At 49.4% G+C, this 13411-nt stretch overlaps 1 protein-coding gene across 2 annotated transcripts in view; it reads right to left on the reverse strand.

The window, feature by feature from the left end:
* smg6 (SMG6 nonsense mediated mRNA decay factor) overlaps positions 1 to 12299 on the reverse strand; it is a 58174-nt gene extending 45875 nt beyond the window's left edge. The window contains exons 1-4 of one of the 2 annotated variants that reach the window (XM_071339792.1): positions 12176 to 12299; positions 11745 to 11846; positions 4522 to 7216; positions 3686 to 3878 (exon numbers count right to left, since the gene is read on the reverse strand). In XM_071339792.1, coding sequence (XP_071195893.1) covers positions 3686 to 3878; positions 4522 to 7216; positions 11745 to 11838 — 2982 coding nt within the window. In that variant the 5' untranslated portion in view covers positions 11839 to 11846; positions 12176 to 12299. Of the gene's footprint in view, positions 1 to 3685; positions 3879 to 4521; positions 7217 to 11744 lie in introns of both variants that reach the window. The other variant, XM_071339793.1, reaches the window with a different exon arrangement.
* Between the last annotated feature and the right edge of the window lie 1112 nt (positions 12300 to 13411).

Raw genomic sequence — 13411 nt, forward strand, 5'->3', positions numbered from 1 at the left:
CAGCCAGTCAGCCAGCCAGCCAGCCAGCCAGTCAGCCAGCCAGTCAGCCAGCCAGCCAGCCAGTCAGCCAGTCAGCCAGCCAGTCAGCCAGCCAGCCAGCCAGCCCCACCCACAAAAAAAATCTGAATTCCGAGGTGCACTCTGAAGAGGATTGAATAATTGTCCACATTTACTTGTCCTCAGCCAACGAGAAAAGTAACAAACAGCATAAATCCCCAGCCTCTGTCAATCTACTCTCCCCCATAGTAGAAACATTGACCTCGTCTATTGGTCAACTTGTTGTTCTGTACGATAAATAAATATTCTAAACAGACTCTTGGACAGATGTGGGACCAGGACCATTGTACATCATTCATTTTTAAAGCAATGAGGCTGATGCAACCGATCAGAACGTTTAGCTTAAAATGTTGTTCAGCTATTATTTATTCACATTATAACAGCAGGAAACACACACACGGCCTCAGGCTACACGCGCACATGTTACAAAATGCAATTAGCAGGAAAACACCATTCTCAAAAGCTCACATGTGACAGATATGAAAATATCAGTTTTGAACGAGTGGAGATCTAAAGATGCAACAACTAGCATGGGTTACTAATATGACTACTGATGCAACAACTAGCACGGGTTGCTAATATGACTACTGATGCAACAACTAGCACGGGTTGCTAATATGACTACTGATGCAACAACTAGCACGGGTTGCTAATACGACTACTGATGCAACAACTAGCACGGGTTGCTAATATGACTACTGATGCAACAACTAGCACGGGTTGCTAATATGACTACTGATGCAACAACTAGCACGGGTTGCTAATATGACTACTGATGCAACAACTAGCACGGGTTGCTAATATGACTACTGATGCAACAACTAGCACGGGTTGCTAATATGACTACTGATGCAACAACTAGCACGGGTTGCTAATATGACTACTGATGCAACAACTAGCACGGGTTGCTAATATGACTACTGATACAACAACTAGCACGGGTTGCTAATATGACTACTGATGCAACAACTAGCACGGGTTGCTAATATGACTACTGATGCAACAACTAGCACGGGTTGCTAATATGACTACTGATACAACAACTAGCACGGGTTGCTAATATGACTACTGATGCAACAACTAGCACGGGTTGCTAATATGACTATTGATGCAACAACTAGCACGGGTTGCTAATATGACTACTGATACAACAACTAGCACGGGTTGCTAATATGACTACTGATGCAACAACTAGCACGGGTTGCTAATATGACTACTGATGCAACAACTAGCACGGGTTGCTAATATGACTACTGATGCAACAATTAGCACGGGTTGCTAATATGACTACTGATGCAACAACTAGCACGGGTTGCTAATATGACTACTGATGCAACAACTAGCACGGGTTGCTAATATGACTACTGATGCAACAACTAGCACGGGTTGCTAATATGACTACTGATGCAACAACTAGCACGGGTTGCTAATATGACTACTGATACAACAACTAGCATGGGTTGCTCATATGACTACTGATGCAACAACTAGCATGGGTTGCTAATATGACTATTGATGTAACAACTAGCACGGGTTGCTAATATGACTACTGATACAACAACTAGCACGGGTTGCTAATATGACTACTGATGCAACAACTAGCATGGGTTGCTAATATGACTACTGATGCAACAACTAGCACGGGTTGCTAATATGACTACTGATGCAACAACTAGCACGGGTTGCTAATATGACTACTGATGTAACAACTAGCACGGGTTGCTAATATGACTACTGATGTATCAACTAGCATGGGTTGCTAATATGACTACTGATACAACAACTAGCACGGGTTGCTAATATGACTACTGATGTAACAACTAGCACGGGTTGCTAATATGACTACTGATGTATCAACTAGCATGGGTTGCTAATATGACTACTGATACAACAACTAGCATGGGTTGCTAATATGACTACTGATGCAACAACTAGCACGGGTTGCTAATATGACTACTGATACAACAACTAGCACGGGTTGCTAATATGACTACTGATGCAACAACTAGCATGGGTTGCTAATATGACTACTGATGTAACAACTAGCACGGGTTGCTAATATGACTACTGATGTAACAACTAGCACGGGTTGCTAATATGACTACTGATGCAACAACTAGCACGGGTTGCTAATATGACTACTGATGTAACAACTAGCATGGGTTGCTAATATGACTACTGATACAACAACTAGCATGGGTTGCTAATATGACTACTGATGCAACAACTAGCACGGGTTGCTAATATGACTACTGATACAACAACTAGCACGGGTTGCTAATATGACTACTGATGCAACAACTAGCATGGGTTGCTAATATGACTACTGATGTAACAACTAGCACGGGTTGCTAATATGACTACTGATACAACAACTAGCATGGGTTGCTAATATGACTACTGATGTATCAACTAGCATGGGTTGCTAATATGACTACTGATGCAACAACTAGCATGGGTTGCTAATATGACTACTGATGTAACAACTAGCACGGGTTGCTAATATGACTACTGATACAACAACTAGCATGGGTTGCTAATATGACTACTGATGTATCAACTAGCATGGGTTGCTAATATGACTACTGATACAACAACTAGCATGGGTTGCTAATATGACTACTGATGTAACAACTAGCACGGGTTGCTAATATGACTACTGATACAACAACTAGCATGGGTTGCTAATATGACTACTGATGCAACAACTAGCATGGGTTGCTAATATGACTACTGATACAACAACTAGCATGGGTTGCTAATATGACTACTGATGTAACAACTAGCACGGGTTGCTAATATGACTACTGATACAACAACTAGCATGGGTTGCTAATATGACTACTGATGTAACAACTAGCACGGGTTGCTAATATGACTACTGATACAACAACTAGCACGGGTTGCTAATATGACTACTGATACAACAACTAGCATGGGTTGCTAATATGACTACTGATGTAACAACTAGCACGGGTTGCTAATATGACTATTGTGCTTTTGGCTAACGGACAACGAAAGAAAGTTGTTAGAACATGAGATAAAGGTTGGTTTCAATGGCATATGAGGAAGTGTTTACAAAACATCAAAACATTTTGAATTCCCTACTGTTACTAGATCACCTGGAGCATACTGGACAATAGAGAGAGACTCACAAGGCTCCGGTCTCTGGTCGTTGTGTGTAAACAAACACCATGTGACTGGGGACTACCAGGAAGCTTCATAATGAAACATGTGACATGAATAAAATCAGCTTCTTATCTCCTAACGTATTGCACAAGTTGACAGCAGGTATTTAAGTAGCTTCAAATATAGACATCTATTTTTAAAAAGTCAAAGAAATAGTTTCAACGGTATTGAAAAACCATCACGTGGCTTTTTCCAAATACCCCGGTTTAAGGCCCAAGCCTATCACCTAAACGTCCACATGCAGGCTAATTATTTATGGACAGTTACATCCACTTTTTTTTTAAATTTAAAAATGTCAAGTGTTTTTTCGTTTTTCTAATCAATTTAAAATGGTCTATTTTGGTTAATGGCCTTGACGCCCTGGCAGATTGGGCTCATCTTGAAGGCCAAATTCCATAGCTGGTGCGTACGCTACGTGGCATATGTTCAGTGCGTCTACCTCGTCCAGCAGAGTGAGCAGCATGGGGGTGATACGCAGGGCTGAGTCTCCGCTGGGGTCTTTGAGGAGCTGTCTGAAGTGCTCTATAACCTGGTAGAACACGTTCTTCCATAGAGCCTGGTCCAGGTTCTGACTGTCACTGAACTCTATGTCTGTTAGGATCACCCGCTCATATAGGGTCAACAGGTCCGCTCTGGAGGGGGTTTGTGGGGGGGGGTGAAAGACAGAAAGGAGTTTAGTCAGTTTTCAGACAAGTTGCAGCCCCCAGCATCAGCATATTACCAAGTTGGAGCTTCTACCCTCAATCCATCCTACCCTGTCCCTCCATTCTACCGTGTCAATATTCTCCCTCCATCCTACCCTGTCCCTCTCCTTCCTCCCTCCATCTTACCCTGTCCCTCTCCTCCCTCCCTCCATCCTACCCTGTCCGTCTCCTCCCTCCCTCCAATCTACCCTGTCCCTCTCCTCCCTCCCTCCATCCTACCCTGTCCCTCTCCTTCCTCCATCCTACCCGGTCCCTCTCCTTCCTCCCTCATCCTACCTTGTCCCTCCCTCCATCCTACCATGTCCCTCTCCTTCCCTCCATCCTACCCTGTCCCTCCCTCCATCCTACCATGTCCCTCTTCCCTCCATCCTACCCTGTTCCTCTTCCCTACATCCTACCCTGTCCCTCCATCCTACCCTCCCCCTCTTCCCTCCATCCTACCCTGTCCCTCTCCTCCCTCCTACCCTCCCTCCATCCTACCCTGTCCCTCTCCTCCCTCCATCCTACCCTGTCCCTCTCCTCCCTCCTACCCTCCCTCCATCCTACCCTGTCCCTCTCCCCACCATCTTACCTGAGTTGAGCCATGCGGTCCAGTCCATCAGCACTGAGTCTGTCTCTAGATAGGAGGTTGCTGAGTTGTAACTCCTGACTCTCTGCAGCCCTCAGCTGTCTCCCCAGCTCTCCCCTGGCCTGCTGCTCCACCTCCTCTGGTGTCAGACCTGCTCCAGCCCCGGTCTGGTACCCCTGGCCCCTGTACTCCCCGTAAAACTGGGCTGGGTAAATGCCGTTGGAGGAGGGCATCTGGTAGGGGGTGGTAGGCATAGTGTGGTAGGGGTATGGGTAACGTGCATTGGGGTTGGCATTGTAAGGGTAAGGGTTGTCAGAGTTCTGGTACTTGTAGAAGGCCTGGGCCATGGCTGCGGCCTCCTGCTGGGGGTAGAAGTGCTCCCCCTGGCGGATCGGGGGACTCCCTACAGCCTCGTCGTCTGTATCCAGGAAGTGCATCGCTCCGTAACCGCCGCCCGTCTGCAGGTACATGGGCTGCTGCTGCAGGAGAGAGGCATGCTGGGAGAGCCGGAGAGCGGGTTTCTGGTCGGGGTTGTTGGGATCCCAGAGTCGCCTTGTTCCTCCGCCCCTTCCTCCTCCTCTCCCTAGTCCCGCCTCTTTTCCTCCTCGAATCCCACCAAACAGGAGCCTTGGCCCGGGCTCCGTCGGCGAATTGGAGAGGTCAGTGTGGGCGGGGAGGATGAGAATGCCCCTCTCCTTACCACGAGGCACAGTGCCCTGCCTGCGGCGCCCCTGGGGGTCATCGCTGGGGCCTGGGGTGGCGTGGGAGGTGCCTGACTGTCTGTCGCTCTGAGACACTTTCAGGAGCCCTCCTCTCCCTCCTCCTCCTCCTCTGTGTCCTCTTCCCCCTCTCCCTCTGCTCTCCTCCTCCCCTCTCCTCCACGCGGGGCTCAAGTACTCCTCTCCTCCATCTCTCCTCCTCTCCTCCAGTGAGTCTGTTGAGGAGTCTCTCGTGTTTCTCCTCCTGTTCGGTAGCTGACCTCCTCCTCCCTCTCTCTCCCTGTGCCCCAGGCGGTCTCGTCGGACTCTGTCCTCCCTCTGATCCCCTCCCTGTCCCAGTCCGTCCAGGCTGGTGCCACTGCTGGCAGAACTGGTGCTGTAGGTGCGGTTCCTGGGTCTTCTGATGTTTGACTTGGAGTAGCGCTTAGAGGACGATGATGGGTGGTGGTTGTTGTTAGGGTTAGCCCTGCATCTCTCACTCCTCTCTCTGTTTCTCTGCATCTCTCCATCCCCGTCTTTCTCTCCATTCCTCTCTCGGTCTATATCTGGGGGTAGAGGTTGGGGTCTGTTGTTCCCTCTCTGGTTGTCTCCCTCAGTCTCTCTATCCCTCCGTTTTTCTCTTCCCTTTGCTGGCTGTGTATCTGCAGGACGGTTCGCTTCCCTCTCTCCGTCTTCTTCCGATGCTCTCCTGTCTCTATCTTTCTCGGTCATCCCTCGCTCACCCTCTCCTCCTCCTCCTCCTCTTCTCCTGGAGTCCTGATTCTCCCCTTTCTCCCCTCCTCCTCTGTTCCTGCGGTTTCCCCTCTCTCTCTTCTTCTCCTCCTCAGTCTTCTCGCATCCTTCATTTCCTCCTCCTACTCGTCCCCTGCCTCCACCTCCAGCTCTGCTCCTCCTGCCCTCACCGCTAGCCTTCCTCCTCCTGCCTACTCCTTCCTCACCCTCTCCTCTCTTCCCCTCCTCTTCTCTCTCAGGTGGGGCAGTCACACAGAGTTTCTGTATCTTCCCAGTCAGGTTCTCTAGTCCATGGTCTGAGACGGCTGCTTTCCCTGTTTCTCTCATCTCCTGCCTTCTGCCTGTCTCTTCACCCCCTCTGCCACCTTTCCCTTTCTCCTCTCCGGTCTCTCTCCATACGACTGGTTCCCTCCTGGCTTGGGTTTCCTCTCTGACAGGGGGACCAGGGTTAGGGGCAGGTTTCTCTGTCTCTCTTCCCTCTTCCCCCTGGGTGGTGGTGGTGCTCCTCCGACCCCCAGGCTGGTAGATCTCCCGGTCCGGTTTACGGGTCTTTCTGGTGGCCTTGGGAGAGCCAGGGGAACCCCCTGCTGGCTCTCCACCCCTCTGGTCCTTCTCTCTACCTTCACCCCTCTGGTCCTTCTCTCTACCTCCACCCCTCTGGTCCTTCTCTCTCCCTCCACCCCTCTGGTCCTTCTCTCTCCCTCCACCCCTCTGGTCCTTCTCTCTCCCTCCACCCCTCTGGTTTTTCCCTCTCACTTCATCCCTCTGTCTGGAGTTCTGTGGTCGGTTAGCTGAGCCTGACGGTCCCTTTGCACTACTGCTACTACTACTGTTGTTGTTGTTGTCTGCTCTGGTGGTGTGGTGGTCACCTCTTTGAGTCCTCTGTTGTGCAGGTGCTTGAGAGCCTCCACCCCGGTTTGGAGTAAAACCTCCTCCACATTTCTCTCCTCCTCCTTTCCCCATCCCTCCATCTATACATCCAAGTTCAGTTGAAACCGTCTCAGTGGCGGACATCTTGTGTCCTTCTTCCTCCTCCTGTGGCAGTGACATCACCAACTCCACCTCAGGGTCAGAGGTCATGGCTAACGGATCTCCAGGAGAGGTGACTACGCCGCCGTCTTCGCTGTCGTGGCGACGGTTGCCGTGGCCAGCCCCGGGCGTGTAGAGCTGCAGGTCAGGGCGTTTTGACGGGTCGTTGCCGTGGTGACGCTGCTGTCGTTGGCCACGTCCCTCCTCTCCTCGCTCCTCTGTGACAGAGAGGGGGGTACGAAAGGGAGAGAAAGAGTTGGGAAAGAAATAGAGATGGGAGAGAGAGGAGAATGGGAGATATTAGTTGTGATGACTGACTTTTCAACAGAGAGACACAATCCGTTCTGAAGGTCAGCGCCCCTTCTCCTCCTCTCTTTCACCCTTCCCACTCCCGCTTTCTCTCGTTTCCACTCCCGCTTTCTCTCGTTCCCACTCCCCACTCCCTCTCGTTCCCACTCCCGCTTTCTCTCGTTCCCACTCCCGCTTTCTCTCGTTCCCACTCCCTCTCGTTCCCACTCCCGCTTTCTCTCGTTCCCACTCCCTCTCGTTCCCACTCCCTCTCGTTCCCACTCCCGCTTTCTCTCGTTCCCACTCCCGCTTTCTCTCGTTCCCACTCCCGCTTTCTCTCGTTCCCACTCTCTCTCGTTCCCACTCCCGCTTTCTCTCGTTCCCACTCCCTCTCGTTCCCACTCCCGCTTTCTCTCGTTCCCACTCCCTCTCGTTCCCACTCCCTCTCGTTCCCACTCCCTCTCGTTCCCACTCCCTCTCGTTTCCACTCCCTCTCGTTTCCACTCCCTCTCGTTTCCACTCCCTCTCGTTTCCACTCCCTCTCGTTTCCACTCCCGCTTTCTCTCGTTCCCACTCCCTCTCGTTCCCACTCCCGCTTTCTCTCGTTCCCACTCCCTCTCGTTCCCACTCCCGCTTTCTCTCGTTCCCACTCCCGATTTCTCTCGTTCCCACTCCCGCTTTCTCTCGTTCCCACTCCCGCTTTCTCTCGTTCCCATTCCCGCTTTCTCTCGTTCCCACTCCCGCTTTCTCTCGTTCCCACTCCCGCTTTCTCTCGTTCCCACTCCCGCTTTCTCTCGTTCTCACTCCCTATCGTTTCCACTCACGCTTTCTCACGTTCCCACTCCCGCTTTCTCTCGTTTCCACTCCCGCTTTCTCTCGTTTCCACTCCCGCTTTCTCTCGTTCCCACTCCCGCTTTCTCTCGTTCCCACTCCCGCTTTCTCTCGTTCCCACTCCCTATCGTTTCCACTCCCGCTTTCTCATGTTCCCACTCCCGCTTTCTCTCGTTTCCACTCCCGCTTTCTCTCGTTTCCACTCCCGCTTTCTCTCGTTCCCACTCCCGCTTTCTCTCGTTCCCACTCCCGCTTTCTCTCGTTCCCACTCCCGCTTTCTCTCGTTCCCACTCCCGCTTTCTCTCGTTCCCACTCCCGCTTTCTCTCGTTCCCACTCCCGCTTTCTCTCGTTCCCACTCCCGCTTTCTCTCGTTCCTACTCCCGCTTTCTCTCGTTCTCACTCCCTATCGTTTCCACTCCCGCTTTCTCACGTTCCCACTCCCGCTTTCTCTCGTTTCCACTCCCGCTTTCTCTCGTTTCCACTCCCGCTTTCTCTCGTTTCCACTCCCGCTTTCTCTCGTTTCCACTCCCGCTTTCTCTCGTTCCCACTCCCGCTTTCTCTCGTTCCCACTCCCGCTTTCTCTCGTTCCCACTCCCGCTTTCTCTCGTTCCTACTCCCGCTTTCTCTCGTTCCTACTCCCGCTTTCTCTCGTTCTCACTCCCTATCGTTTCCACTCCCGCTTTCTCTCGTTTCCACTCCCGCTTTCTCTCGTTTCCACTCCCGCTTTCTCTCGTTTCCACTCCCGCTTTCTCTTGTTTCCACTCCCGCTATCCTCATTTCCACTCCCTCTTGCTCAGTCGTGTAAGTTTAGTTCGTTCTCAGTCTCCTCTGACTAACACACAGCAGGAGAAAGTGCAAGAAGGTGAGAGCAGGAGGTAAGAGAGAAAGCGATAGCAGGAAGAACAGTCTGCCTGATAATGTAGTGCACCTTTACCCCGTACTTCAACAAAGACAATGAACAATGACACAGCTGCCCCAGGGCCTGAATGATAGCTAATACCAGACATACACTATGCGATTTTCACACAAATTCCCCACGTTTTTTGCAGTCCCAGAAAAATGTTCATGATCGGGGTGAAATCCTCTGAACTTGGGCTAGGATCAATACGTCGGGACTGGCGTAGTTTGAGAGGGTCAAGGGGGCACCGACGACAGTTGTTTTGTTATCCAGACCCCTGTCCGGATGTCCAGATCATTTTCTGACGTGTCTGAAATGTTGGTTGTGCATGTTGTAGTATGAGCACAATTGGGAAAGGACTGTGACGCGATTGGGCAAGGACTGTGGCGCGATTGGGCAAGGACTGTGACGCGATTGGGCAAGGACTGTGACGCGATTGGGCAAGGACTGTGACGCGATTGGGCAAGGACTGTGACGCGATTGGGCAAGGACTGTGACGCGATTGGGCAAGGACTGTGACGCGATTGGGCAAGGACTGTGACGCGATTGGGCAAGGACTGTGACGCGATTGGGCAAGGACTGTGACGCGATTGGGCAAGGACTGTGACGCGATTGGGCAAGGACTGTGACGCGATTGGGCAAGGACTGTGACGCGATTGGGCAAGGACTGTGACGCGATTGGGCAAGGACTGTGACGCGATTGGGCAAGGACTGTGACGCGATTGGGCAAGGACTGTGACGCGATTGGGCAAGGACTGTGACGCGATTGGGCAAGGACTGTGACGCGATTGGGCAAGGACTGTGACGCGATTGCGCAAGGACTGTGACGCGATTGGGCAAGGACTGTGACGCGATTGGGCAAGGACTGTGACGCGATTGGGCAAGGACTGTGACGCGATTGGGCAAGGACTGTGACACGATTGGGCAAAGACTGTGACACGATTGGGCAAAGACTGTGACACGATTGGGCAAAGACTGTGACACGATTGGGCAAGGACTGTGACCCGATTGGGCAAGGACTGTGACCCGATTGGGCAAGGACTGTGACCCGATTGGGCAAGGACTGTGACCCGATTGGGCAAGGACTGTGACCCGATTGGGCAAGGACTGTGACCCGATTGGGCAAGGACTGTGACCCGATTGGGCAAGGACTGTGACCCGATTGGGCAAGGACTGTGACCCGATTGGGCAAGGACTGTGACCCGATTGGGCAAGGACTGTGACCCGATTGGGCAAGGACTGTGACCCGATTGGGCAAGGACTGTGACACGATTGGGCAAGGACTGTGACACGATTGGGCAAAGACTGCTGCCAATAGCTAATGAGCACTCAGCATGCGAGACCAAAACAACTATAGTGAAGAGGAAAGCAACAACAACACTGTGAGGACCGAGGTGATGGGAGACAGAGTTCACTAAAAGGCCAATCCATTGGTCCTTAAGTCAAATCTCCGCACACCTGGGGCACCGGGCCATGCAAAACAAACTCCTACCATGACAGAAATCAAAAAGATAATTATATCATTATTATTTTGTATATTAAGTCCATATTCTGGGCCTCTGTCTCTTTTGGTCTTTCTGCACATAATACTTGGCACACTAAAAAGCAGCTCACTGTTTGCGTCAGTATTTCTTTCCTACAACAACTGAGAAACGCAAGGCAGGATCAACTAGGGAATCATCGTGTACCGTGAGCACATCCCGGGGTTGAGGTTGGACAAAAAGAAAGACTTGGGACAAGGAAATCTGGAAGTGTGAGCGTGTTCAAGTTATTACGATTTTATAAGTGGTGTAGTGTATGTCCAGCATAAGTGGGTAAGAAGGATAGGTGTGTTGGGTTCATCTGACCAGTCAGTCCAACAGGGGAGTCTCCAATTGTCGGTCCTGGAAAGCTACTGGGTAGGTGAGCAGGCTTTAGTTCCAGCCCTACTCAAACACACCTGTTCAGCTAATTATGGCCCAGACTCTGAGACTGAAGATCATGATTGTCAGATTTCTTTTATTTATAAACAGGTATGTTAGTGATGGCCTAGAATTATAAAAAAAACGAACATCTAGCAGTTCTCCAGGACTGCCGGAGTGGCCTCATCAATGATAATTTAGGAAAGACGAGTTAGCTAGTTATGTGTGTGTAGCTAGTTAGCGTGGCGAAAGCTACACAAGTGCGGTTGCCATAGTGATATAGTTAGCTTAAAAAAATAAAATAACGCTAAACAAAACGTTATTCCCAACGTTACCGTTACTCAACTTGTGTCCGTTAGCTAAATAGTTCAACTATACACTTTTGCCGCCTTCTTCAACTTGTATCCAGCTAACAACGTTAACTGTGGTCTGTAAAAGAAAAGCCACATACTATTGTTTTTGGGGAAAAACTAGAAGCTAGCTAGTCTGCTGCTATAATACTAACCTAGCTAGCAAGCAGACAATAGCCCCAACCACGAAGGAGTGCAGCCGGGGGGGAACCTCAGTCTAGGTTGACGGTGACATGTGCATTTCCAACCTAGACTTCGGTTGTGAGAGACCGGGGTGAGTAATATTGTTCCGGGGAGGGGGGTGTTTGAAAACAAAACACCACATGATGTTTCTAGCTGCCGTTACATCAGATAGCTAACGTTAGCTAGCAAGCTAACTACTTAGTTTCCGTTTATACGTTGTATTACTCCCGTTTTTTTGTTGTTGTGAGTTCTCTTTCATGGTTTATAACGATAACTTTCGGTGATCGCTCTCACCTCTGTGACAATCGTCGTGGTGGTTGGTAAAACTCGACGCTTCAGCTCGTAGCTCCGCAGCTGAAATCCGTACTCGGTCTAGTTCGTCCGCCATCTTCGTCTCTATCCAACACACACAAGAGTAACGCGTTTAGAAAAACACCTGTGTCCTTTTCTGGGTCGCCTACAGTGCCAGTAGCCAAGCTGGAACTGTCACATAGCGTTTGTTTTAACAAATGAAGTGAATTTGGCTAAATATTAATTGAAATGTTTAGTTAAGATGCCGAAACACGGCATAGGTAGGCCTACAAAATAAACTACAACTTGTACTAGCCTACTAAACAAATCAGGCCATTGCCCAAAGTGATCTGACTTGCAATCCTTTTTAAACGATTTTGGAAAATGTTGAGATTATATAATCCCCCTATTTCAAAAATAAAATAAACGTTTACTTTAGTTCTACTTCTTGTGAGATCAATAGGCTATTTAGCCTACTATAGTTAGCAGTGGCCAAACAGCTAGTCAGACGAAGCAATAACAGAGGGTGCGTTCGTAAATTCACCAATTATTCAGCGCTCTGGTACACTCAGACGAGAGTCCTCTGAAATCGGAGTCGGCCGCCAGAGCGCATTTACGAACGCACCGGAGAGCGAAGCGAGAGGCCCAACTCCCTCCAGCAGTTGGCGTTGTTTCGCGCACCAAGCAAGGAGTTTTTATATGGTCAATAAGTGTCGAATTTGGTCAACCCCAAAAATGTAATGGCTGTTTTGCTACGTAAGGTTTATTTGATCGAATTGAAGTTTCGTAATGCTTAAGTTCTTACGAGTGTACTGATATAAGCAGTACAGGTGACATCCCGGCAACTTTGAGGAAAAAACACTTTATATCTGAAGTTTTCTCGAGAAGACGTCGACGTCAACAACACTCATCGAATATATATATTTTTTGATTACAATAATAATATGTATCCACCAATCCAAAGAAAGATCGGTGGGAGCTAGACAGCCCCACGTGCCGCTTTGTGTACAATGACTCCCATTGTTAGGGCGAAGAGACATGTATCTTGTCAGTATTTTTATTTTTTATTTCACCTTGATTTAACCAGGTAGGCAAGTTGAGAACAAGTTCTCATTTACAATTGCGACCTGGCCAAGATAAAGCAAAGCAGTTCGACACATAACACAACACAGAGTTACACATGGAGGTAAACAAACGTACAGTAGAAAAAAATAAGTCTATATACAATGTGAGCAAATGAGGTGAGATAAGGGAGGTAAAAGGCAAAAAAAAAGGCCATGGTGGGGAAGTAAATACAATATAGCAAGTAAAACACTGGAATGGTAGATTTGCAGTGGAAGAATGTGTAACCATCATCTTTGGCAATAATTAGGCAGGTCTGTAGCAACTGATAAGTAATACTGTTAATAATGTCATAACGTTTGCATTTATAATCTTAGGCTTGTGTGCGGCTGCTCGGCCATGGAAACCCATTTCATGAAGCTCCCAACGAATAGTTATTGTGCCGACGTTGCTTCCAGAGGCAGTTTTTAACGAGGACAGGCGATTTTTACACCATCAGCACTCGGCGCTCCTGTTCTGTTAGCTTGTGTGCCTGCCACTTTGCGACTAAACTGTTGTTGCTCCTAGACATTTCCACTTCACCATAACAGCACCGGGGCTGCTCTAGC

Source organism: Salvelinus alpinus, chromosome 13, assembly GCF_045679555.1.
Source record: "Salvelinus alpinus chromosome 13, SLU_Salpinus.1, whole genome shotgun sequence".
Lineage (NCBI taxonomy): Eukaryota > Metazoa > Chordata > Actinopteri > Salmoniformes > Salmonidae > Salvelinus > Salvelinus alpinus.